This window comes from Pelmatolapia mariae, linkage group LG16_19 (genome assembly GCF_036321145.2).
Source record: "Pelmatolapia mariae isolate MD_Pm_ZW linkage group LG16_19, Pm_UMD_F_2, whole genome shotgun sequence".
Lineage (NCBI taxonomy): Eukaryota > Metazoa > Chordata > Actinopteri > Cichliformes > Cichlidae > Pelmatolapia > Pelmatolapia mariae.
Genome location: NC_086241.1, coordinates 29,923,832 through 29,950,802, shown reverse-complemented (window position 1 = coordinate 29,950,802; position 26,971 = coordinate 29,923,832). Strand labels below are relative to the sequence as shown.

The window sequence follows — 26,971 nt, the reverse complement described above, 5'->3', positions numbered from 1 at the left end:
TCCGAATTTTCGCCGGACGCGCAATCGCGTGTCATCGCGCTCTTTCCATTGACTTTACATGTAAACCTGACGCTCTGGCCGCCTCTATCGCGTTCGGTGTGAACACACCGTTACTCTCCGGCCCTTCTACTTCGCCATGCCGCAGCGACTCCGTCTCCCACCTCGGCTCAGTGGAGGCTCTCTCGCTCGGCGGCTCAGCTGTTTCCGCTAGGGAGTAGCAAGGCTCACGCCGCTGTCGCTCTTCCCGTTTGGAGCAGCAGTATCAGTCGGTGAGCAAAATGGACTTTTTTCTTTCACCTCACCATAAGCCAGAGACTGTTCGCCATAAATCTAACCCAAAGACTGTATATTGTGATGACATTCTGGACTATCCCATTGCCACTTGTTACCATGCTGCTTCTAAAAAGACTGCTTTGCCCTCAGAGGCTCCCATTAAAGACTTTAATGCCGCTCAGGCTGATAACTTTTCTCAGATCACTATTTCTTCACCTACCTGTCAGCCTGTTCCGGTTTCTTCAGCCCAGGTCACTGTTAAAAATATTCCTGCACCCAAACCTGTCAGTATCATTCACCCAGTCATCATCTCCACCCCTATCAGTCAGCCCACATCCACACCTGTGCCAGCTCCCAGGGCGAGGGCAGTTGTGACCCAGTCTACCTCCACACCCATTCCTGTTCCTCGGGTGGGGGTGACTGGTGTCCAGCCACCTCCCGTGCCTGTCCCAGCGCCCAGGCTGAGGGCAGCCAGAACCCAGCCTGACATCCCTAGAGGCTCGGAAGAGCTAGCCTCTCCACCTGTCAGTTCACCTCTTCATCCACCTCCTGATCCAGTCTTTCACGCACTAGCACTATCCCTGGTTAGGCTAGCTGACGTGTCCCCTGCTCAGGCACCAGCTTTACTAGCCCAGGCTGTAGCTTTATCCCCTTCGGTAATTCAGTCATTAGCTCAGCCATTAGCCACACCAACCCCAGCTCAGTCCTTAGCCTCGCCAACCTCTGCTCACCCATTAGCTTCTCCAGTTCAGTCAGTTCACTCACCTGTAGTTCAGTCTGCTCCTGTCCAGTCACCTGTAGTCCAGTCTGCTCCTGTCCTCCAGTCACCTGTAGTCCAGTCGCCTCCTGTCCTCCAGTCACCTGTAGTCCAGTCTCCTCCTGTCCAGTCAGTCCAGTCTCCTACCCAGTCTCTGGCCCAGCCACTCATTCACCATCCTGTTCAGTTTCCTGACCTGCAGCCACACCATCCAGAGCCAGCTGTGAGCTCTCTAGCTCCTCAGCCAGGGGTTTCCGCACCCGCTGGCCCGGCCGCTCCTCAGCCAGGGGTTTCCGCACCCACTGGACCGGCCGCTCCTCAGCCAGGGGTTTCCGCACCCGCTGGACCGGCCGCTCCTCAGCCAGGGGTTTCCGCACCCGCTGGCCCGGCCCCTCCTCAGCCAGGGGTTTCCGCACCCACTGGCCCGGCCGCTCCTCAGCCAGGGGTTTCCGCGCCTGCTGGCCCTGCCTGTCTCCAGCCAGAGGCTTCCGCGCCTGCTGGCCCTGCCTGTCTCCAAGCAGAGGTTTCCGCGCCTGCTGGCTCTACAACTGTTGCTCCGTCACCGCCGGCTCCCATGCCGTCGCCTGGTCCAGCTTCCGCTTCAGCTTCGCCGGCTCCTGGCCCAGCCTCGGCTTCAGCTTCGCCGTCGCCTGGCCCAGCCTCGGCCCCAGCTTTGCCGTCGCCTGGTCCAACCTCGGCTTCAGCTTCTTCTTCGCCTGGTCCAGCCTCGGCTTCAGCTTCTGCTTCGCCTGGTCCAGCCTCGGCTTCAGCTTCTGCTTCGCCTGGTCTAGCTTCTGCCTCTGCATCAGCCTCGCCTGGTCCTGCGGCTGCCACGCCGTCACCCAAGCCACGTTCTGGACGTCATCGTCGGCGTGGTCGACCACCGGACCAGCTCAGTGGCCGCCGCCGTCTTCCTCGCGGCCGCCCGCCGGACCTGCTCAGTGGCCGCCGCCGTCTTCCTTGCGGCCGCCCACCAGATCGCCTCCAGCGTCACAGCCGGCCACGTGGCCGCCCACCAGAACTGTCTCGTCTCGGCCACCGGCCACGTGGCCGCCCACCAGAACTGTCTCGTCTCGGCCACGTGGCCGCCCACCTGAACTGTTTTGTTTTGGACTCCATCCCTCCGTCCTGGACCCCCTCCGCCCACCCTGTTCTGGTTTTTCTTTCTTTTGGCCGTCAGGTGCCGGCCTTTGAAGGGGGGGGTACTGTCAGGGTTTCTGGGTCGTTGACCCAGTATTTTCAGTTCATGTTCACTGTTTATGTTCTGTCTGTTCCACTTCCTGTTTTATTGTGTTAGCCTTGGTCTGTGTGCATTATGTTCTGTCCTCTTCCCATTTATCATTAGCTCATTATGTTCAGCTGTGTACTCACCGGTTTCTAATCACTCATCATTCAGCCTGTGTATTTATGTTCCTCAGTTCCACCAGTCCAGTGTCGTGTCATTGATGTGATGTTGTCTTGCCATCATTCCTGTACCAGTCATTCAGTCAGCCAGCCCTTCATCTCATGTTCGGTTTGTCCACTTTTTACAATAAAGACGGCTTTCAGTTTGTCACTCCTCAACGAGTCGTCTCTTCCCTCGCTCCACACCACGACTCCTGACAGCCTCATTTGTTGGACCTTAATTTTTTAGACGACATTCTGGCTAAAACAGCTGCCAATAATTTACTTTAAATATGAACTTTTGAATAAAAAAACATGTTTTGTATTATACAGCTCTTCTGTGCTTTGTCAATAGGAGACGGTAATCAAGCTTATTAAAAATGTATTTTAACTGGTTTACATTATGTTTTTTATTTCAATGTAATTATTGTACAAAAACCAAAGTTCACTGTGAATTTTACATTTATCAACAAAGTATACCGTTATGTATTCTGCATTATCACTATATTTTCCACGGTGAAATTCTGGCAACCACAGCCAATATTTATTTTACATTATTTTATACAGTTTCACTATATTTAATGAAGTAAGACTGTAATCAGGTTAACAGAATGTCTGTTGTTTTCACATGAATTATCCATAAACAATTTTACAATTTATTTTTAAATTCATAGTTATTTACTGTAAAAAAATTATTATTATTTACTGTGAAATTTATGGTTACCAAAATAGGATACCGTTTTGTGTTCTACATTTACAATTTATTTTTCACGGTGAAATCCTGGCAACCACAGCTGCCAGTAATTCACCGTAAATTCTACAATTTTTTTTACAGTGTATCTGTACTTGTATTTGTTGAGAAGGGAAAAGTATTTGTATTTGTATTCGAATAAAATTCAAAATAGGCGTAAAAATCCAGTTTTTTGCGTTACACTTCTAATAAACGTTATAGTGTAAGTATTCTTTAATTATATCCATTATAATAACTGTGGATATGCAATATTAGTTGATGTTTTCCCATATATCCAGCAATAAACATGTAACAAGGAACATCATTGAAAAGAAAATAACATAACAGCCATTGGCTGTTGTTATTTATGTCAGGGTCCTGGGTCTGAGCGAACAAGGATCCCTGAGCAGTTATGGACTTGTTATATTATATGTATTTTTGGTGTTGCTGCCCCTCTTCTCCATGCTTGTAGATATGTGTGGGTGTGTGTATGGGTGCAGGTGTGTCTGAACACTTGTTTACAGGCGCCTTCAGGCCTGGTGGGTGTGGCCCTGCTAGGGGACTGGCCACACCCGAAGCCACACACCTGCTGCTGATCCGGTCTTGTCGGGGGAGCTACTTAGGAGAGTCTTGGAGCTCCCACCGACGCGGGATCATTGAGTTAGACTCCCAAGTCAGTGTGTGTTAGTCCAGGAACTACAGATCGTGTTTGCCCGCAGGGGTCAGTGTCTAACGGCTGCTTCCATTGTTTTCCTGCAGGAGGAGTGTGGAGAGGAAGGACAGCACGCACAGGGTGTGCAGAGTCACGACAGCGGGGAGCACGAACACGGACGCCACTGGAAGACACACACGGGAGTCTTGGGGAGCACGGGGATTAATTGTGCATCAATATTTACCACACTGTAAATAAACGCACTGTTTACACACAGAGCTCCACGCCTGGGTCCTCCTTCCCTACATCCCCACGGTTTGCCCTGCCAAACCGTGACAATTTATGTTATTGTCAGATGGCTCAGCAGAAGCAACACTCTTCTATTTGGTTCCCCAAATCCATGTGGGGAGTTTCAGCTAAGTTAATATATAACAACTACACAAGCATTGTTTTAACCTTTTTAACTCAACGTTAACGTTACTCTGTCAACAGCCTATTGTCTAAATGACCGAGCTAACAGAGCTATGTAAACAGAACGAACATGAGAGCACCCGAATGCAGACGTAAATAATGCAGCGCAATGGAATAATCTCCCGATCTTCGCGAAAGTTATAAACTGCCTTCGGAACCCAGTTAAGGTACAAAAAAATAGATTCAACAAAAATCGTGATGCAGTTCACGCTTTTTTCGCTCAGCCGAGCTTTCTCTGTTGCTGTGTGGAGCAGCCTATGTCAGTCACCTCTTTCACACATCACTCACTCATCCGGTCATGCACTGCGGTCTCATAAGGAAACTCAGCTTTTTGATATAAAGTTTTTCCTTGTTCCCGAATACAAATATTTTTTTATAGTATTTGTTAGAAGTAAGTATTTGTAAAAAACACGTTATTTGTGCCTTTCCGAATACCGTATTCGGGTTCGGCTCCACCCCTAGTAGCAAGCATGGAGGTGTGGTTTATTACATCATATCCAAAATGTTTTCTCTTAGAGAGGTATTTGAGGTACATGGAGTGATATACCGCTTAGTGCGGTTTTCACTCGCTCTTTGCGGACGTGTGGTCTTCTTATGGGAAAAAATTGTCTGGACTGTATTTGATTTTAGTCTTCACTTATATCCACACACACCTGTGCGTTCTTTTAGCAACCGTGGTCGACTAAATGCCTTGAACACATCAGGGCTAAAATGGTGAGAACACAGCCATCTTCCCATTGCTTTCTTCTTTTTTTCTCATGAGGAAAGCTGTGCAGACTTACATCTGTTCCTTTGTTGCCCTTTGACTGGAAATTACAACCAAAAGCTGCACAATACGGCATGCTAGTTACTCTCCTGCAACAACAGGTTAGCTGAATGAAAGCGCCTATACTGCCGACAACCAATACATGTCACCGTCCCAGAATGCATTGTGTGCGCAAAAACATGGCCGCTCCCACTGCTCCAAAATTGTTTTAAACAACAAAGATTTAATGAATAATGAAAACAATGTTGTTATTATCAAGTATGTTTTTTGGTAGTGGAGATAATTTGTAACATATTTAGAGTAACTTGTCATAATAGTCGGGGTTCCTTTTAACCCTCTGGGGTCGCTGGACGCGCCGGCGCGTCAAAATCACATGACCAATTTAAGACGACACAGCTACAAGATGCAGCGAGTCAGAGTCTCCATTTCAACTTGGGTCGAAAGTGCGGACTTCAAACTATATACCAGTTTTTGAATTGTGTCGATAGGCCACATAAAACCAGAGTTATGATAAAAAATACACGTGATGTTTTTTTCTGAACAAAACAGTGGTGTTTACAGCGGGAAGAACGGTAAAAACGGCGTTTTCCACAGACAGCGCTAGCAAACACTCTCCCTTTGCGAGTGAAAAAAGAAAAAGAAAAAACACCCCTTCCCTATTGGGTTTTAGTTTACCATGTCAGCCAATCAAAAAAATGATATGGCAACATGTGACATTTGGTTGTTTAGGGAGAAGGGGAAGTTTTTAGGAGCGACACCCGCGACGGAAAGCGGGCGAGCGAAAGAAAGAGAGAGCGAGTTTTCATATCTGAGACATTGATGTTTAGCGTGTTTGGAGGCTGTAGTTAGTGTGTTGTGTAGTTATTGTTTTGTATTGTGTGTCAGTTAGACTGCTGAATTTCATATTTTCTCCAAAAAAAGCCGTCAAAGGCAGATTCCAGTGTAAACGCTGTTCCCACATGGGAAACTGGACTGATGCACCTCCTGCAGTCAGACCTGCAGGGTTTAGGCCTGTGGTGTTCTCCTCTGTCTTATACTGAACACAAACTACATTTTTTGGACTGGCACAAATAATTTGTGTGCTTTCTTATTTGATGCAGAACACCTGATTGTTCTGTAAATAGATTTAAATGGTTATATAAAAAACGCCTGAGGCCTTGGCTGCATTTTTAGGTAAATAGTACCATATAACTTTATTGTTTGCAAAACTTGTGCATAATTTTTAGAAATGTACAATTTCTATTTGCATTTCAAGTTATGAAAATGATTCGTTAAACATGTTTGTGGGTTTTACAGTAAAAGATTTAACTTTTTTCTACTCGGATTTTGAATTTTTTGTCTGAATTTAGATCAACTGTGCTAATATAGTATACCAAAATGAAAAACTAACTCAAATTTCAGATATTTGAGGTTGTGCTGAAAATAATGATACCAAACAAGGCAAGAAAAACACATTTTAAAGGTAAAATATAGAGGTAAAATCAAAAGTAGTCAAAAACGGCCAATTATACCCTGGACCCCAGAGGGTTAAGGGATTTGAGGAGGGATGGTCTGTCTCACTAGTGAAAGCACCAGAAGGTAAACATGGTCGTAAATGTCTGAGGTTGGAGAAGCTCTCATAGCCATAATTATAAATAATATATTATAAATGAAAATAAATATAAATTTGAAATTTCTTTCATGAGAAAATGGCATAAGGTAAGTAATCTGAATGTTAGTGTTCACTGAATTGAACTGAAATTTCTTCTGTTTGTATGTAATGCAGTAGATTACCACATGGGTCCATTTACTGATTTAAAGCAGTTTACTGGAGCAGGGTTCATAGTCTTTTTATAGTATATTGGCCTCACGGGAGTTATGCTTGAATATCTGCAATGTGATAATAAGTTTAACAGCATTTCTAAACCAGGGGTAAAACAGGGCATACATCAAAGGGTTTATACAAGAGTTAAAATAAAAGATAAAGATCACAAAAGATGCAGCTGGTTCATTGACTGCATTTTTATCAGTGAGAGAGTAGAAATAAAATGGACAGTAGCATGCAAGAAACACAACTACAAGAACCCCCAGGGTCCTGGCTGCTTTCAGCTCAGATTTGTTTGTTTGATTCAATGAACACTGAAGTGTGACAGCTGTAACATGAGAGCGCATGGCACGAGCCTGAGACACAGCCACCACAAATACTCTCATATACAGAACTATGATGACAGAAACTGGAAGAATAAAAAATAAAATAAGGTCAACCATTCCAGCAAAATCACTGATGACAAGCACACACTCTCCATAACAGGAATTATACCTGCCTGGTTCAATCAGCATTTCTTGCGTATAAAGACTGCAGTAGAAAGTTGAATAAAACCAACACAGACAAACACTGAGTTTGACTCTAGGCACAGTAATTCTCGTGGAGTAATGCAGAGGGTCACAAATAGCCACATAACGGTCAATCGATATAAGAACTATGTTCCCTATTGAAGCACAGGTAATGTTTACAGTCAGAAAAAAATAAACAGAACACATAAGATCACCAAGTACCCAGCAAGTCATGCTTCTAAGGATTTCTGCTGGCATCAGCAAGAGACCCATGAGAAAGTCTGAGACAGCAAGAGAGAGTAGGAGGATGTTGCTGGGTGTGTGAAGCTTCCTGAAATAAGACAAAAAAGAATATATTAGTAATTTTAAAATGTAAAAAGGTCCATTATTAAGACTCACTCCAGGTGTATAAAAATTAAATATTGTGGTTTAAATTGACCAAGAATGTGCCAAATTCATTTCAATTTAGATAATAAATCATGGTGTTAAACTTTTTAAATGAAAATAGAGTTTAAGTTTTAGAAACACTATCTGTGCCTGAAGTAGGAGACTGAGATGATCACGAGAAGGTTTAGAGTAGCAGTGAGCAGAGAGATGCAGGACAGCACAATGTTCAGGAGCACAGCTTTGGACCAGTGAAGTGTCGGCTTCCTGCAGGAACTGTTGAGGAGTTGTGGAAAACAGAGCTCAGCTCCTTTCTGTATCTCCATCATCAGACAATTACAACCTCTGCAGCTCTCTGACCTGATCTCACTATTATACAGCAGATTTATCTCTGCGTCTGATCTGTCTCCTCCTCTCATTCATGCTCTGTAGAATTCGCTCCTATTTCTCTCTGCACAACCTCTTGGACTGTCATACACCTAATTTATCTTGTTCAACCTCTCTTTCCTTTGCTCTGCAAAATGATATCCCTCCTCTTTCTCTCTAGACAGAGAGAAGAATAGAAACCCTTTTCCCAACACTTGTGAGACAGGAAAAAGAAAACCCTTGGAGGGTGCACCTTCGGCCATTCTAACTTTAGTGTACACAGTTCCACACTTTCTACAGTGCTGCCTCGAGAGCATGGAATTTTGCCCACAGAAAAAAAACTTTGAGTGGCACTTTGTAAACAGTCACTGTTTCATACAAATTGGTTAATAAGTTCTCATTCATCCTGGAATCACGATGCTGATCATCATCGGATTATGTCTCACAATATGTACCTGCTGAAACTGTCATGGTTAAACCTGTTACGGACCAAAAAGTTCTGGGTAAGTAAACTTAGCAAACTGGCTGAAGGGAGCAATCAAAGTGAAGAAGGGGACCTATCAGGGTTAGTCTGTGGACCTCATCCCTAATATCCAATCTCTAATATCCCTCTAATATCCCTAGTAGTTGGTGCATTGTCCCAATTGCCATCTCCATCTAAGAGAGCACAGACCTTCCTCTTTTCTGGTGGCTGCCACATGAGCTCTGAGCACACTAGCATGAAATAAGGACACCGAGATTCACAGTAAAACTTACAAAAATGATACAGAAAGAAAAGTTAGCACTCACTGCTGGTACTAAAAATTATTTTATGCATGTATACTGCTAAAACAATGTGTTCAAAGTTCAATTACTATTAACTAGCTCTGGTTCTCTCTGCATTTTTGGTCGTAGAAAATCAGGGCTTAGAGAGAGTGCCATTTCTAAAATGTCCTCTTGTGAGATCGGTGAGCAAATTATTTTACCTGTTTATTATTTATTTTCACTTTTTATGAGTTCACTGTGAGTAAAATGTTTCTAACATTTACTGAAGAAATAGTTTACAATGTTTTGTAGAAAGCTATACTTTATTTTGCTTAAAAAAACTTGAGGCAACGCCCTGCAGTTGTATTTTTTAGTCAGAATGTGATTGAAATTGTAAATATTTAAATTATTGAGAGAAGACTGAAGAAGCATTTAAAACCAATGCAAAGAGTATTACATATTTTGGTATTTTATTTTCAATTGTAAGCATGGTTAATGTTACAAGCAGTAATTTTTTATTTGCTAACAAATTGTGAAGTGTAATTTTTTACAAACTCAGTATGTCCTATGACACTGTCGTTGACAGGTCAGGTTTTTTGTTAGATGCATTAGATTGGATCTGATATTGATGATGAGCCAATCCTGTTGATGGACCAGTTGATTTTTTCCCGTGCTCCAAAACAGAGTATGGTAGGCCAGCTACAACAGAAATCCCACTCCATTTTGAACTTGCTGTCCCCTTTCAAACACACACACACACACACTCACACACACATTCCCCTAGACTTCTGGACATTTTATTTGAAACCTTTAAGGACTTTTACAGACTCCACACATCTCCGCACACAGGAAGTAGACTTGGTGTAGGCAAGTTGGACCTGTTCCTCCAATTTAAGGTTTTACTCCAATCAACTAACAAGGTCTATGCAATGTCAAATTAATGTTGCTATTTATTTTCTTTGAGAATCAACCCGTGTCCGAACTTTGGAAAAAACGGGGCATATACACGGATTTTTTCAATAAGTAAGGAGCAAGCGGAATATGGTGTTTGAGCATAGGGGTGTAAATGTATGTATTTGTTTGGACTGTTTTTGGTTTGGTATTTGTTTTGTTTAAAAGGTGTAAAACTGGTAGGGAGGGAGCGCTGAATAAAAGTGAAAAAGTAGTATCAAAGTAGTATAGAATCAGTCCATTTACCGTTAATAAATAAAACAAGTACAATAAATAAATTCATTGAGTAAGAATTTAACCCTTGGGCGTCCCTCAAAATTTACACCCTTTTATGTCCCTCGTTACCCAAAATGGTCCCCATCCAAAAGGTGATATAGCAATATCATATATGAAATTTTTTTTTCATTTTTTTCACATCAGATCTTTTAAACAACTTCAGACCTATCCACAGATATAAAGTTTTTCATAATTTTTTTTAATATTTTTTAGGTTTTTATGGCTTTATTGTCATAAAAACCCCTGTTTTTTGTTTGGGGGGGGGAACCATAATATGCAATATTTTCAAAAAATTAGTTGCAAATGGAAATATTTGGCATGAGGTTATTACAGCCTTGAATGGGTAAATAATTCATAACAGCATTGATTTGGATGCATTATTATTTTTGGAGCAATAAGAGTTTTTACAATTTACACCCTTCTGTGTCCCTCGGTACCCAAAATGGTCCCCATCCAAAAGGTGATACAGCAATATCATATATGAATTTTTTTTTCCTTTTTTTCACATCAGATCTTTTTAACAGCTTCAGACCTATCCACAGATATAAAGTTTTTCATAATTTTCTTAATATTTTTTAGGTTTTTATGGCTTTATTGTCATAAAAACCCCTGTTTTTTGGGGGGGAAAAAACCATAATATGCAATATTTTCAAAAAATTAGTTGCAAATGGAAATATTTGGCATGAGGTTATTACAGCCTTGAATGGGTAAATAATTCATAACAGCATTGATTTGGATGCATTATTATTTTTGGAGCAATAAGAGTTTTTACAATTTACACCCTTCTATGTCCCTCGGTACCCAAAATGGTCCCCATCCAAAAGGTGATATAGCAATATCATATATGAATTTTTCTTTTCATTTTTTTTCACATCAGATCTTTTAAACAACTTCAGACCTAACCACAGATATAAAGTTTTTCATTATTTTTATAAATTATTTTAGGTTTTTATGGCTTTATTGTCATAAAAACCCCTGTTTTTTGGGGGTGAAAAACCCATAATATGCAATATTTTCAAAAAATTAGTTTCAAAATAGATTATTTGACATGAAGTTATTACAGCCTTGAATAGGTCAATAATTGATAAGAACATTAATTTGGATGCATTATTATTTTTGGAACAATAACACTTTATTGCAAAAGAACAAACTGAACTGATCTGAACAAACTCAACAACAAACTAAACAAAGATGGAATTTACATTATCATACATAGCATGAACCACAAGATGGGTAGACTTTGCAGACAGGACATATCTTATATATATCTAACATTTGCAGCAGTTACGATAATAATGTGCTGTTTGCACGATGAGCACTGCTTCCTCTTTTTGGAACGCTGCTCTTTCTCAGCAAAAGCCTCCCCTAAATTGACTGTGCGCTTCGTGTTGTGCGTGCCCGCGTCAGTGCATTTCGTGGCGTCTGTGCAGAAATGACTAGTAAGACAAGGCTGCAAACTGTTCTCACAGACTTCAAAGGTGCACCTGAATTAAAAAAAAAGATCATCCTCTATCTTATTGTACAGACGATGATCTTTTTCTGTCTCTCCCTCCTGTTCTGATCCTGCGCCACTGGGAAACTGAACTGACCTGAGCAAACTCAACAACAAACTGAACAAAGATGTAATTTACATTTTATAGCACGAACCTCTAGATGGATGGATTTTGAAGACAGGACATATCCTACCATTTGCAGCAGTTACGATAATAATGCGCTGTTTGCACGATGAGCACAGCTTCCAAGCTCCCCTAAATTGACCGTGCGCTTTGTGTTGTGCATGCGCGCGTCAGTGCATTTCGTGGCTTCTGTGCAGAAATGACTCGTAAGACCAGGCTGCAAACTATTCTCACAGACTTCAAATGTGCATTTGAATCCAAAAAGATAGAAAACGATCTCTCTCTGTCTCTCCCTCCAGCTCTGTTTACGTGCCACTGGGAGAGTAACGACTGCCCCTCCCCCGTCTGCTCAGCAAACAGGTGGCTGTTTTTGCACCCCTCCCCCCTCTGCTCAACAAACACGTGGCTGCTTTTGCACTCCTCTCCTCGCTTGCTGAGAGCAAAAACAAGGCTCGTGTGCAAAATGAAGCAGAATAACATTGACAGAGGTTCAGAGAAAGGAAAAAAAAAACGGAGCAGACTCCCGTTGTTCACTTCAAGGAGGCGGCTCTATGAGCCGTTTTGTTTGCGACCGACACACACACACACACACACACACAGTATAAATATATTCTCAATCACATTCACACCACTCTCTTATATCAGTTCCACTACATCAAGACTATTTTATGGTGGTTAGCTGCTTTATTGCCATGTATTTTGCATAGTAAGATAACCATGTCCTGCATTCAAAACCACTGAAAATGTCTATGGGGGTGCTGTGCCTAATATTTTGCTCATTTGATCCAAAACCTATTTTTCCTTTATTTTGAAGGCAGAGGCTTAGATCCATTAGGTATTCACGAGAAAAGCATTATCACATGTCAGGATTACAGTATACTGAAAATATGTGATTATAATGGGAGTCAATGGGGCCCAAAATGGTACGAGGGATATAGGAGGTAGTACATATGTGAATCTCCTTTACTATACACCACACCGTAGAGGGGATCATTGAATTTTAAAAATAATCCTAAAATGCACATCCTGGCCAAGTTTCATGCAACTAGTCTTTAAAATGACTGATATATTGAGAATCAAAAATCCAAAGTTACCCAAAATGGTCCCTTTTTTCACGAGGAACACACAAAATTGAGGATAGGATTAAAAAAATTAATTGATTGATCAACAAAGAGTAGTGATAAAGCATAAAGAAATACTGACAATTCAAAAAAAAAAAGATTAAGCAATGAAAGAAAGAAATTGAAAATAATTGGAAGAACAATAAAATAACAGATGATGTTGAAATAAGTAATAACAAATTAAAAACAGTAAATGAATACACAAGCAACAAAAATAATTAAGGTATAATTATATAGGAAGAACTTAAAAATAAATTAAGAGTAAGTTGAAAATTTGAACCACAAGAGTGAAATATAAAAGAAAAATTACAATGGCTACTACCACCCCTGCAACATTCAACGAAAAAGAACTAGCAGCTCCCAGCAATATGAGACACCTCAAGGACTTTGTAAATGCCAAATGTTGGAAAGAGAAACGGAGAAGAAAAAATGGGCAAAATCGTAAATCTGGATGATGTGGGAAAAAGGATTTCTCACTACACATCCAGGAGCACCACTCCCAACTAATGACACAATATAAGCCAAAAGGCATCATTTACATCAAAAGGCAAAAGAGAATTATGATAAGGCACGTGCAGCATGGGAAGAGGGAGTAAGAAAGGCTTGGGGTTCAAAGAAAGTGGGCATGGATAAAACAAGAGATCTTCTGGTCACAATAACAACAATGTGTCAAATGATGGTTATCACGAAGAAGCAGAATCATTTAACACAAAGTCATAGTGTTAAAGAAATTGAAACTGGACCAACTGTTGTACAGGCCACACCCATGGTTTCGCTTCTGCATCCCTTCCTATTAATGAACCCACCTCAACCAAAGAGGAGAGCTTAAGAAGTTACACTCAAGGAGCTTATAGTCATTCAACAAAAAGAAATTGACAAACTAAGACAAACTGAGATTGAAGAAGCAATCCAAAGACTGCAGATGTGTCAAAGACAGGATCAACACTGCAAAGAAATTGAAAAATTGACAAAAGAAATGCTGAAACATCAGAAGGTTAAAATGTCTTGATGTATGCACAACCGTGCAAGGAATTAATCCCAAAAGGTTGGTTCTGTTAATCGGGACATAGAGTTTTCAGTGGCAGAAACGTTTCATCACTCATCCAAGTGACTTCTTCAGTCTCAGGTGACTGCAGGTTTCCCCAAATTTGTAAACAGTAAATTGCACAATGACTGAAACTAGCACCACTGAACCCCTTAGTGGTAGATAAATGTTTGATAAATATTATGCCTACTGGGAGGGGCAATGGAGTATAAAGGGTATCAGGGTCTATCTGGGACTCTGTGTGATGGTTACGGTCAGGGTAACATGTAGGCTGGTTCAGCCACTTGAACTTTGTAAATAGAATATTTTTTTTTTGGTTTTTGATTAAGTTACTTGTTATTCTTTTTGTAAATAGTCCCTTGTGCACTTGGGAGGCGGGCATAATAAAGTACACATTCAGAACCCTTCCTGACTACGCCTATATTTGTTCGGGAGAAGTTTATGAGAGGACCCTGCGACAGTGCCTAACTGATCATTTATAAAGTGTTACTCATCCTTGGTTTATAATTTATAAAGAAAGATATAAATGTTTATTCTTGATTAATAAACTCATATATAACTTGTTCATGGTAAAATGTACAAAGTCTAAATAAGTGATGCAAGTATTTAGAAGCACATTTAAATATATAATGATTAAGATATAAGTGCATTGTTTGTGAGTGTGTTAATGGAGGTTTTATTAATACTTATTTCATATTGTAATTCATAGTTAATTCAGGCACTTACTAGTTGTTAAGTATTTTGTTTGACCTCATGTAAAGGGAGTGCCGTTGCATTATAAAGCATTAAAGAAAATGAAAGTAGCTTAAGACTCCAGCAAGTCTCAGCTATATTTACAACAGAAAAATTATGTAGACAAGATGGCGCCAGTGTTCACAGCCAGCCGTCTGTCCCTCCTAGTGTTATTGTTTGTCTTTGTTTTACTCGCTGCAAAAGATGCTAACTCTCTGTGTGTTTATGATCGCCAAACGCTTTTAGATTTAAGATTATCTTGTTTGAGACGTGAATCCTGCTGGAACTACGGAAATCAGAAATTTCTCCCTCCACCGTTCCTGCCCGGCGTTCCTGTCCCAGCCTGCCTTTGCTTTGCCCCGAAGCTACCCCAATCGACCAGGCGCCGCCGGCGCCGGGGAAGACGAAGCGGTCGACTGGTGAGAATGAAGGCTGCCTTCTTACGTTCCGGGAATGATCAATACTTTGAGGCGGCCAGATCTGACTACGTCAAACACTGGACCTCCCCGACCATGATCTACACCTGTTTGGTTCCTGTCGCTGGGATTACTACAATAAACCCACGCCTGCGACCTCCGCGACATCGTCGGAGAGGAGTAAATTTCCAGAACCTGCGGACGCTTCAACGGGCTCATATTTCCAGTACTGAGCCTTCAACTTCATTAAGGATTAGCCTGGCTAATGTCTGCTCGTTAGCTAATAAAACTTTTTTACTCACCGCGATTTGGATCTGATGCTCCTAACGGAAACTTGGCTTAGACCAGGTGAGCTCAATTGTTTTACTGAACTCCTACCTTCTGACTGTGATTATTTAAATCTGCCGAGGATGGGCAAACGTGGGGGCGGAGTTGCGGCTGTCCTCAGGAAGAGACTAACATATAAACAACTTTCAACAGACTTTTACTCAAGCTTTGAAATTCTACTTTTTGAATTGGGGAACCCACGCCCAACACTTGTTGGAGTAATATACAGACCTCCAAAATATAACAAAGATTTTATTCGAGACTTTTCTACTTTTTTAGCAGGAATCATTCCGAGTTACGATCAGATTCTAATAGTAGGTGATTTTAATATTCATGTATGCTGCCCCCATAATCAGCTGACTAAAGACTTTTTAAATCTGATTGACTCTTTTAGCCTCATCCAGCATGTATTGGATCATGTACAAGGCCACACGTTGGACCTCGTGTTGTCTCTTGGATTATCAATATTTAATTTGGAAATAAGTGATGCAATCTTTTCCGACCACTGTCCATTAGTGTTTAATATACTTTTATCTCATTGCCATCTTAAACCTACATCATCAACACGATGTTATCGTGTTTTTAAACCAACTTCCACAGAACAGTTTTCCACTGCCTTTGAAAGACTGCCGAATTCCTCTCTTGGTGATGGCATTGACCAGATGGATTTGAATTTTAATAATAAATGTAAGACTATTCTTGATGAGATCGCACCATTTAAATCAGTGCGATCAACAGCCTACTCAGACCCGTGGATAAACGAATCAACTTGATCAGCTAGGCGACAGTGCAGGAAGGCTGAACGAAAATGGAAAAAAGACAAGTTACAAGTCTCTTTCCTGCTGCTGAGAGAGAGCCTATCTAGATATCAAGTCATCGTAAAAGCCGAAAAATCTAAGTTTCTCGCAAGCATTATTGAGACCAACTCTAATAACCCCTGAACTCTTTTTTCAGTTATCGAATCGGTCTTGAATACCTCCCCCGTGTCCCATATAGATAGCTCCATTGAAACTTGCGATAGGTTCTTGCAGTTTTTTATTAATAAGATAGAAAGGCTTCGATCTACGTCTACCTCATCTCTGTATAATGTCCCATTAACATATACCCCCTCAACTGTTTTTGATCAGTTTGAGGTTGTATGTCTTAGCCAGGTAGAAGATCTTTGCAATAGCATAAAGACATCATCCTGCCCCTCAGATGGAGTCCCAACCCATTTTCTAAAAAAGATTATTAAGGTAGTCGGTCCTGACATTTTAACTATTTTTAATAGCAGTCTCAGCTCTGGAGTAGTACCAACTAGATACAAGCACGCTGTAGTACAGCCAGTACTTAAAAAACCAAATCTTGATTCTTCGGTTCTTGCTAATTTTAGACCTGTCTCCAAGCTACCATTTCTGTCAAAAATCCTAGAAAGGATTGTATTTGAGCAGCTACAATCCTTTCTAAACAGTCATAATATTTTTGAGAAGTTCCAGTCGGGCTTCAAAACCCACCACAGCACAGAAACTGCCCTCTTAAAAATACTTAATGATATTTTATTAGTCACTGACTCAGGTGACCCAGCTGTGCTCCTGCTCCTAGACTTAACTGCAGCTTTTGATACTGTCGACCACAGCATTCTGATCTCCCGATTGGAGCAATGTGGTATCAAAGGCATCCCCTTGGAATGGTTTAGGTCGTACCTCTCCAAGAGGACTTTCTCCGTGAGCCTCGATGATTGTATTTCTTCCCCAGCTCCTTTTAATTGTGGTGTCCCGCAGGGCTCCATATTAGGCCCAATTATTTTTTCAATCTATATGTTGCCTCTAGGCCTAATCTTTAGGAAGCATAACATCTGCTTCCACTCATATGCAGATGACACCCAGATTTATCTTCGGTTTAATAAAAACACCTCTACGCCCTTGGAATCGCTAGTCAAATGCCTCGACGAAGTTAAAACCTGGATGGCCTCAAATTTTCTTACCTTCAACGAGGATAAAACAGAGGTAATTATTTTTGGACCAAGTTGTAATTCCAATGCCCCAGATTTGGACTTATATAACCTAACATGTGCTGTTAAAACGCATGTAAAAAATCTGGGGGTTTTCTTGGATAGCAAACTTACATTCGAGAAACAAATTAATTCAGTTGTCCAGCGGTCCTTTTTTAAATTAAGGCTCCTATCCAAAGTGAGATCTTTTCTATCCTTTAGAAACATGGAACGAGCAATTCATGCGTTTGTTTTATCTCAACTGGATTACTGCAATTCACTTTATGTGGGTGTTAGTCAATCGAGCTTGGCCCGGCTCCAACTTGTACAGAATGCTGCAGCTCGCCTTTTGACTCGTGTGAAGAAACACAAACATATTACTCCGGTGCTTGCTTCCCTTCACTGGCTTCCAGTGCGTTTTAGAATTAAATTCAAAATTTTACTTTTAACTTATAAAGTGCTAAATGGCCAGGCACCGGACTATTTGTCTGACCTTGTGCAGCTGTATACGCCCTCTAGAGCCCTTCGATCAAGTGATCACCTACTCCTTACTGTACATAAGTCTAGGATGGTTCATAGAGGATATCGGGCATTTGCGGTTGTGGCACCGAAAATGTGGAACGATCTACCTCTCCACATTAGAAAGGCCCCAACTGTTACTCTTTTTAAATCGCATCTTAAAACATATTTTTTTACTCTGGCTTTCGAAACCGTAGGAGAGTTACCAATTCTGGCACTTACTAGTTGTTCATTGCTATCTACTGTACAATATAAAGCGCCTTGAGGCGACTTTTGTTGTGATTTGGCGCTATATAAATAAAATTGAATTGAATTGAATTCTTTTATCCTAATCTGCTTTTAAATTTACCTGTTGTTGTTGTTAATGTCACTGTTTAATTGCTATGTTGTACAGCACTTTGGTCAACGCCCAGTTGTTATTAAATGTGCTTTATAAATGAATAAATGAAATGAAATGTACATATAGATATTTATTGCCAGATGCAAACGTAACCCACCTGAGGTTTATAGAATACTAAGTTTAAAGAATACTAAGTTTAAGCGGGGTTTGAAAGAAGACTGCAATGCTAATGCATCAAAAAACAGCATAACTGTAAGGCTAGTTAGCCACGTTAGCTCGGCTCAGCTAAATATGGGGGGCAGACTTTGCAGGGCATGTTTAATGGTGGGCTATCAGTTTCTACTTTTAACTATATTTTAGTAACAGTTTCTTCATGGAAATTCTTTACTTTTTCTCAAGAAAGTTCACATATTTGTCAAACTTAATTACCTTGAAAGTTCATTAAAAACAGCAGTTAAAGCTAGAAAAAAAATACACATTTTTATTAACTAGATAACAAAACCTACTTAAACAACCTGCATACCTGCTTCTCTTCTATTGATGGATTTTTAGCATGATGGTCTTCTTTTTCCTCAAAACTGTTATGATATATTTAAAAGGTAGCATTTACTGAGATGCTAATTAATATACTAGCCATATTCACAAGTGTGGAAATAGTTAGCTAACTTTTGATTTTTGAGAAACATTAATTTTTTTGGTGTTAGGCATACGATACAATTGTATCAGAGCTAGAAAAACAACACAGCTGTAAATCAATGTGTGTTTAAGAAACACAGTCAAAGTCAATGTCATTATTTGTTATAAAATAGAAAGTGGCATAAGCTGAATACTCTTCATGTTCAAGTTAACTTAAATGTTAACATTTAAACAAATTTTATGTCTTTCTGAAAACGTACACCTCTCATTACATAGAAGACAGCAGTTTTATATTTCCAGACTATGGACACATTCATTTACTGGATTTGAAATCTTTATATAGCAGATGTTAGTCAAGTCACTTCGCATTATCTCTATAGTATGTTGATCTCACTGCTGTTATCCTTTAATATCTGCAGAGTGATGATAAGTTTAACAGCATTTCTAAACCAGGGGTAAAACAGTGCATACATCAGTGGGTTTAGGCAAGAGTTAAAATAATAAACAATGAGGATAGAAGATGCAGAAGAAGCATTAACGTCATTGCCTGCAAGAAAAAAGTAGCAGTAAAATGGACAGTAGCATGCCAGAAACACAACTACCAAAATGCCAAGGTTCCTGGCTGCTTTCAGCTCAGATTTGTTTGCTTGATTCAGTGGACGCTGAAGTGTGACTGCTGTGACATGAGAGCGCATGGCACGGGCCTGAGACACAGCCACCACAAACACTCTCATATACAGAACTACGATGATGGTAACTGGAACTATAAGAGATACAACAAAGTCAACAATTCCAATAATATCATCAACAACAAAAACACACTCTCCATAGCAGGAACCATACCTGCCTGGGTTTATCAGGGCGTGCTTTGTATAGAGGATGTTGTATAAAATAGCATAAAACCAACACAGAAAAACACTGAGTTTGACTCTCGGCACAGTGATTCTGGTGGGGTAATGCAGAGGGTCACAAATAGCCACATAGCGGTCAACTGATATAAGAATAATCATTTCAAATGAAGCATTGATAAGAATGCAGCTCAGATAAGTATAAAGTGAACACATGAGATCACCAAATACCCAGCAGGCTGTGTTTTTGAAGATTTCTACTGGCATCAACAAAAAACAGACAAAAAAGTCAGAGACAGCCAGAGAGAGGAGGAGGATGTTACTGGGAGTGTGGAGCTGCCTGCAGGGAGACAGAAATTATAAATTACACATTAGTCATGTCGAAATATCTTCAATGAAAATGTTCTATTGCAGAGCCATGGTGCAATTAAGCAACTACAAACTATACAGTCATGATGAAGTACACACAGGACATTCATCTTGACATAATTAATTAATTACTAAACTAATTTACTAACTAATTACTAAACTTGATTTTCTAAAAGTTGAATTTTAGTTTCATCTGAGAAGTTAATCTCTGCCTGAAGTGGGAGACTGAGATGATGATGAACAGATTAAGAGCAGCAGTGATCAGAGAGATGGACGAAAGCCCAACGTTCAGGAGCACCGTTTTGGACCAGTGAAGTGTCGGCTTCCAGCAGGAACTGTTCAGTAGCTCTGGAAAACAGAGCTCTGCCTCTGGATGCATCTGGATCTCCATCGTCAGGTTCCTGCAGCTGTCTGAACAGAACTTTCTGTCATACAGCAAATTTATCTCCTTCTACCATACCTCCCATCCACTGTTGTGCTCCCTGGAGAAAAAACAGTCATCTACAAATCAGCCATCCAAATGTCTCTGTTCTCCTTTTACAATCAGTACTTATGTAAGAGTTAAGCTGAATATTTTATGCAGCACCTAATCCAGATAAGCTGAATACACACAGACAATCAATACAATCCTTGATTTATGGCACAATTAATCTGTTCTTACTGTGTAATTGATGCTTATGTTAGTTTCATTTATAATTTGTTGTTCCAACAAAACTGACATCATACAATTTCATGTGATGATGTTTTAACATATATACAAACCTTTCTAGCAGTGAGATTTCAGTCATTCTGCAACTGCAGTGATAATACAGACTTTTATACAGTTTTTAGTTTTTCTGTCAACGTAGTTATAATCAGCAGTCACAGACTCAACTGTTGTCTGTGATTACGCTTGTGGGACATGACATGAACAATAAATGTTAAATTATGGGCACTTCTATTTGATTGAATCTTGAAAATGTGCACCCTTTAAAAAATATAAAGGAAACAAATGTGGCTCTCTGTAAAATGTAAAAAAAGAAAAAAAAAACACAGAATGCAGGGTGCTGGCATTGTTGATTGATTGAGCAGGCAACCTGTATGACAAAAACCTCCTGCCAAGGCCTGGATTTGACTCCACACCAGGCTATTTGTGTGGCTAAATGCCAAAAAAATTCAAAATAAAACACAAATTGCAATAATTTGTAAACCTCATAAATACAATTTGTATTCCCAATATAACATAGAAAATACACCAAATATTTAAAAAGAGAACATGGAACTTTTTTTGCTTGCCCTGTCTAGCAGTGCAGCAACCAGAATTGTTGAAAACACACTGAACATCTGCTTCAACACCTGTTAAAAAGAAACAACACAGCAGGCAAACCATAGCAACAACCAACATATGCATAAGTATCACTAAATAATAAATATTAAATGTTACTGAGCAGGACAGAGTATTAATGATACATGACATGTTTAGAGGCAGCAGGCGACCAAGATATTGTGAGTCTGTATCTGTGTGCAAATCTGTGTGTGTGAGCATGCTTGTGTTCATGAGGTTTCGCCATTTAAGTATCTAATAATGTGTGTGGGGAACATGGAACATTTTCAATATGATGGCAGCAACACGTCTCTGGGAAAGAGGAATGTTTACTATGTATTGCATCCCCTCTTTGTTTTGCAACAGTCCATAAACAACAGGGAAGTGAGGAGACCTCTGGCTGTTATTTACTCTGGGGAAAACTGCACAGAGGTTTATGAAAACAAGCAGTATGTCTGGAAAATAGTGCAGGAGACTCTGCGAGAGTTCAAAGAGAGGAGAGAAACACAACTACAAGAATCCCAAGAGTCCTGGCTGCTTTCAGCTCAGATTTGTTTGTTTGATTCAGTGAACACTGCAGTGTGACAGCTGTAACATGAGACCGCATGGCTCGAGCCTGAGACACAGCCACCACAAACACTCAAATATAAAGAACTGTGATGATAATAACTGGAGCAAAAAAAGAGAAAACTGGGTCAAAAATCCCTGCAATATCATTAATGACAAACACACACTCTCCATAGAAGGAATTATACCTGCCTGGTTCAACTAGGATATCCTTCATGTAGAGACTGCAGTAGAAAATAGCATAAAACCAACACAGACAAACACTAAATTTGACTCTCGCCACAGTCATTCTGGTGGGGTAATGCAGAGGGTCACAAATAGCCACATAACGGTCAACTGAGATGAGAACTATGTTCCCTATTGAAGCACAGGTAATGTTGCTGGTCATATAAATATAAAGTGAACACATAAGATCACCAAGTACCCAGCAGCTTGTGCTTCTAAATATTTCTAATGGCAGTAACAGGAGACCCACAAAAACATCTGAGACAGCCAGAGAGAGGAGGAGGATGTTAGTGGGTGTGCGAAGCTGCCTGGAGGGAGACACAAAAGAACATATATATAATATTAATCATTTCCATTAATACAGCCATGATTCAATCTAGGAAAATACAACTTTACACTCATGGTTAAAATCAAGAATGTGCCAATTCCTTCACCATTAAATCAAATGAAATAAATCATAGGATTAAAATTTCAAAAACTTCAACAGTAGTGTCAGCTAAGAAGTTATTCTCTGCCTGAAGGGAGACTGAGATGATAACGATGAGATAGTTGAGATCATGTCATGTCTTAATCATGTCAAAATGTATTTAGTGAAATTGCTTCTTTATAAAGACACGATGAAGCTTAATGAACTTAGTAGTTATGGTTGAACCAAAGATATATTTCTATTTAACTTCATTTATTCATTGCTAATTCCAATAATGCAAATCTCACTTTTCATATATCTAAACCTAAATTGTATCTCAAGTGTAATTTCAATTCAAAAGTTGGTCTCTGCCTGAAGTGGGAGACTGATATGATAACCGGGAGGTTTAGAGCAGCAGTGATCAGAGAGATGCAGGACAGCACAATGTTCAGCAGAACAGCATTGGACCAAAGCTCGGCCCCTTTCTTCATCTCCATCATTAGACATTTGCAGCTCCTCGAGCAACCTGAACTTTTCCGCACACAGCTGACTTATCTCATTTGTCTGCTCTCTTTCTTTCTCTCTCTCTCTCTCTCACACACACACACACACACACACACACACACACACACACACACGGCATGCTGGGAGTTTGATGGTGGTGAGTTTGGTGGGTCTGAGTGAGAGTGTGTGAGTTTTTCATTAAATGCTTTTTTTCAGTTTTCTCGCTGTGTTTATTGTATGATAGTTTCATAGCTGTTTGTGATTGTGTAGTTTTCTTTTTCAGTTTGACAGGGATGGTGTCTGTGGTGGGGAGGGCAGCAGTTTCTTAGCCATGGGACAAGTTTTTGAACAGGAGTTGCTATATTATTTTCGCCTTCTCTAAATGCAAATATTACTTTCAACAAGGAGATGGTAAAGTCCTTATGTTGAAAGCTGAAATAGAAGGTTTTATTTTTACTTTTGTTAATGTCTATGCACCAACCTTAGGCATGAGATTTTGTTTAAAACATTAAAAGAAAAATTAAGTGGTGCTGCTCAAGGGGACTGTGTTCTGTTGGGTGGGGACTGGAATTGTTGTCTTGACTTTACTTTGGATAGGACTGGGGCAGAGCCGCATCTTCAGTCATCTTCTGCTTTATCAGATGTCCTACGGAAAATTAACTTAGTTGATGCATGTAGGATGAAGCATCCTTCAGCCAGGCAGTATACCTGGGTGAAAGTAACTGATGGCAGAGTTAGTGCAGCTAGATTAGACAGGTTTTATGTGTCTGTTTCATTTACTGCTTGTGTTGTTTTGTATTTTTTGTATTGTATTTAATTGTTAACTGTCAGTGTTTTCCTGTTGTTTTTACAGATCATCACTTAGTTTTAATGGAGCTGTTTCTGTCTACCACCAGTAAATCCAAACCTTTTTGGCAGTTTAGTGTAAAATTATTGCATGATTGGATTTTCTGTGAAAATGTTAGTTTTTTGGGGGGGGGGATTACTGGAGATCAAGGAAGGATGATTTTAATTCCCTTACTCAATGGTGGGAGGTAGGAAAGGCCCAAATTCGGGTGTTTTGTCAGCAATATGGTTTTAATTTGACAGCCAATATCATGAGAACTGTCCAGGAGCTAGAAAAAGACATAACACATATGGAGAATGTCTCTGGTTCGCAATTAGATCAGGAGAATAATGACTTTAAATTCTAAAAGACGAGCTTAATCACTTTCTACATGAGAGAGCTAAAGGAGCTTTTGTTCAAACACGCTTCACCAGACACCAGGACATGGACGCTCCAACCACATTTTTTTTAATTTGGGGAAATCTGTGGTCCAGAGAAAGCAAATGGTGTGTCTTTGGCTTTTGGATGGAAAGGTGAGCACATATCCAGCTGAGATGAGAAAACATACGGTGGACTTTTACACTGACTTGTTTAGAGCAGATAGCTGTGATGTGGACTCTGCTTCGGAACTTCTGCAGGGGCTTCCTCAGCTGAGTCCAGGGGATCGGGACGTCTTAAACGGGGATATAACTTTGGATGAGCTGTCTGCGGCGGTGTCTCAGATGGCTTCAGGCAAAGCTCCAGGAATAGATGGTTTACCATCAGACTTTTTTAAGCATTTCTGGAGTCTTCTAGGTCGGGACCTATTGGACGTGTTTAAGGAATGTTTTACAGAAGGGATACTTCCAGCTTCCTGCACGCATGCAATTATTTCTCTCATACCAAAAAAGGGGGATTTAACCCTTCTTAAAAATTGGAGACCAGTAGCCCTTTTATGTGCAGACTACAAGATTTTTTCCAAGGTTTTATCAAACAGACTGAAAATGGTCATTGAACTGTTGATTGGTATAGATCAATCTTACTGTATTCCAGATAGGTCTATGATTGATAACTTATTTTTAATGAGAGATGTATTTGATATTTGTAAAGTGTACAATGCAAAAATTGGCATCATATCTATTTATAAGGAGAAGGCTTTTGACCGTGTGGACCATGCTTTTCTTTTTTCCACCTTGAAGACCTTTGGTGTTGGGCAGAGGTTTCTGACATGGGTGAAGCTGTTGTATAGCGATGCTTGCTGTGTTGTGAAGGTGGGAGGAGGGTTGAGTTGCCCTGTGCCAGTTCGGAGAGGAATTAGACAGGGTTGCCCTATCTCTGGACAGCTCTATAGCATTGCTATTGAGCCTTTTCTCTGTAGATTGAGGAGCAAGTTGAGGGGTTTCTCTTTGCCAGATCTGGCTCAGAGCCCTCCTGTTGTTGTGTGAGCATATGCTGATGATGTTAATGTTTTTATTAGGATCAAAGGGATGTGCAGGAATTAAAGGAATGTCTGGTTTTATATGAAAACGCTTCCTCAGCCAGGGTTAACTGGGATAAGAGTGAGGCCTGTTTGGTGGGGCAGTGGAATTTGGCGAGTATTCCCAAATTTCCTGGGAACCTTCGATGGGGTCAAAGGGGTATTAAAACTCTTGAGGTTTACTTTGGGAGTGATGACTTTGTGAAGCAGAACTGGGAGGGAGTGTGGGAAAAGGTGGAGACTAAGTTGTCTAAATGGAACTGGTTGCTCCCCTATCTGTCCTACAGGGAAAGAGTTCTAATAGCAAATAATCTAGTTGCCTCGTCTTTATGGCACAGATTACTTGTTTTAGTGCCACCACCCGATCTTCTGGAAAGAGGTGCAGCGGCTTCTGGTGAAGTTTGTCTGGTCGGGTCAGCATTGGCTTCGTGCGACAGCCCTGTATCTTTCTGTGGCAGAGGGGGGACAAGGCGTAATAGAACCTTTAGACTACAGATGGCACAGAAGCTGAACTCTCGCGGCTCGGCTCACTAAAAAGAGCCGGCTCTTTCGGCTCCCAACCAGCTCTTCAGGTTGTTTTGTTGCTTTAATTAATTTATTATTAACAACAATATAAAATTATGTACAAAAGGAATGACTAATGTAAAAAAAAAAAACGTGGTTTTATTTATATATGTTTATATATAAATATATACGGTGGCCCCTAGAGACAAAGCACGTACAAACTCCAAAAAGCACATACAAATTCCAAAGCACGTACAAACTCCAAAACACATTTCTAGCGTTAACTGAACTTCCAAAACAAAGCTACCTAGATCACTTAAATTACACAATTGAAAGCATATGTGTATTGTTTGTGTATTTATACACAAGCGCTCATATATATTCAAATAATTTAAAAAAATGTTCATTTACCTGTTACTACCACACACCAAATCCAGTCGTTGGTACTTCCTGGCTTGTGTAGCCACTAGGTAACAAAAGCTCAACACTGCGCTTAGCATCCTGGAGCACTTCTGTTGTGTTTTGTACGTGCTTCGGAGTTTGTACGTGCTATGGAGTTTTTACGTGTTTTGGAGTTTTTACATGCTTCGGGGTTTGTACGTGTAAGATTTTTTTACCAGCCTCTGGAAGGTGGCAGGAGCGTTACACATGCCGAACGCCATGACTGTGTCCTGTAGAAAATCATCAGGTGTTACAAAGGCAGAGATGTTAGAGGCACGTTCAATTAAAGGGACCTGCCAGTAACCTTTAAGAAGATCTAATTTAGTGACATACTGAGCAGTCCCAATACTGTCCACACAATCCTCAATTCTTGGGAGAGGATGTGAGTCAGCCACAGTCACAGAGTTCACCTTCCGGAAGTCTGTAATAAAACGGGGCGAGCCATCTGGCTTAGACTCCACTATACAAGGCGAGCTCCAGGGGCTTTGACTGGGATACGCTAAGCCATGTTGCAGCAAATAGTCAGCCTCCTGTCTCATGAGCAAGCGTTTATGGGGGCTGGCTCGATAAGGATGCTGCTTAATAGGTTTAGCTCCCTGGACATCAATATCATGCTCTAGCACCGTAGTGCGAGTTGGCACATCCCCGAATAAACAGGTATATTCATTAAACAAGACAGTTATGTCTTCTTGCTGCTCTGAAGACAGATGCTCAAGCAAACTTGGCAATGCTTTC

General features: G+C 40.6%; 2 protein-coding genes across 3 annotated transcripts; both read right to left on the bottom strand.

Moving 5' to 3' along the window:
• Positions 1–6,862: 6,862 nt before the first annotated feature.
• Positions 6,863–11,980, bottom strand: LOC134645845 (trace amine-associated receptor 13c-like). Of its 2 annotated transcripts, none has more exons than XM_063499456.1 (2): positions 7,883–8,055; positions 6,863–7,676 (listed from the first exon to the last, which is right to left on the bottom strand). In XM_063499456.1, exons 1-2 carry the CDS (start codon positions 8,053–8,055, stop codon positions 6,863–6,865), a joined length of 987 nt encoding a protein of 328 aa, XP_063355526.1. The 2 variants fall into 2 exon arrangements, 1 of the variants encoding a protein (XP_063355526.1); XR_010096588.1 differs by lacking the exon at positions 7,883–8,055 and adding an exon at positions 11,714–11,980 and having other exon boundaries at positions 7,569–7,676.
• A 7,181-nt stretch (positions 11,981–19,161) lies between these two features.
• Positions 19,162–20,395, bottom strand: LOC134644538 (trace amine-associated receptor 13c-like). The gene is made up of 2 exons (XM_063497626.1): positions 20,217–20,395; positions 19,162–19,975 (listed from the first exon to the last, which is right to left on the bottom strand). Exons 1-2 carry the CDS (start codon positions 20,393–20,395, stop codon positions 19,162–19,164), a joined length of 993 nt encoding a protein of 330 aa, XP_063353696.1.
• Between the last annotated feature and the right edge of the window lie 6,576 nt (positions 20,396–26,971).

Excerpts from the sequence above, each read along its gene's own strand:
- LOC134644538 (XM_063497626.1), bottom strand. The coding sequence starts at position 20,395 with ATGGAGATCCAGATGCATCCAGAGGCAGAGCTCTGTTTTCCAGAGCTA. Across the intron at positions 19,976-20,216 it reads ATCTCAGTCTCCCACTTCAG|GCAGCTCCACACTCCCAGTA; the intron begins GCAGAGATTAAC and ends GTCTCCCTGCAG.
- LOC134645845 (XM_063499456.1), bottom strand. The coding sequence starts at position 8,055 with ATGGAGATACAGAAAGGAGCTGAGCTCTGTTTTCCACAACTCCTCAAC. Across the intron at positions 7,677-7,882 it reads ATCTCAGTCTCCTACTTCAG|GAAGCTTCACACACCCAGCA; the intron begins GCACAGATAGTG and ends GTCTTATTTCAG.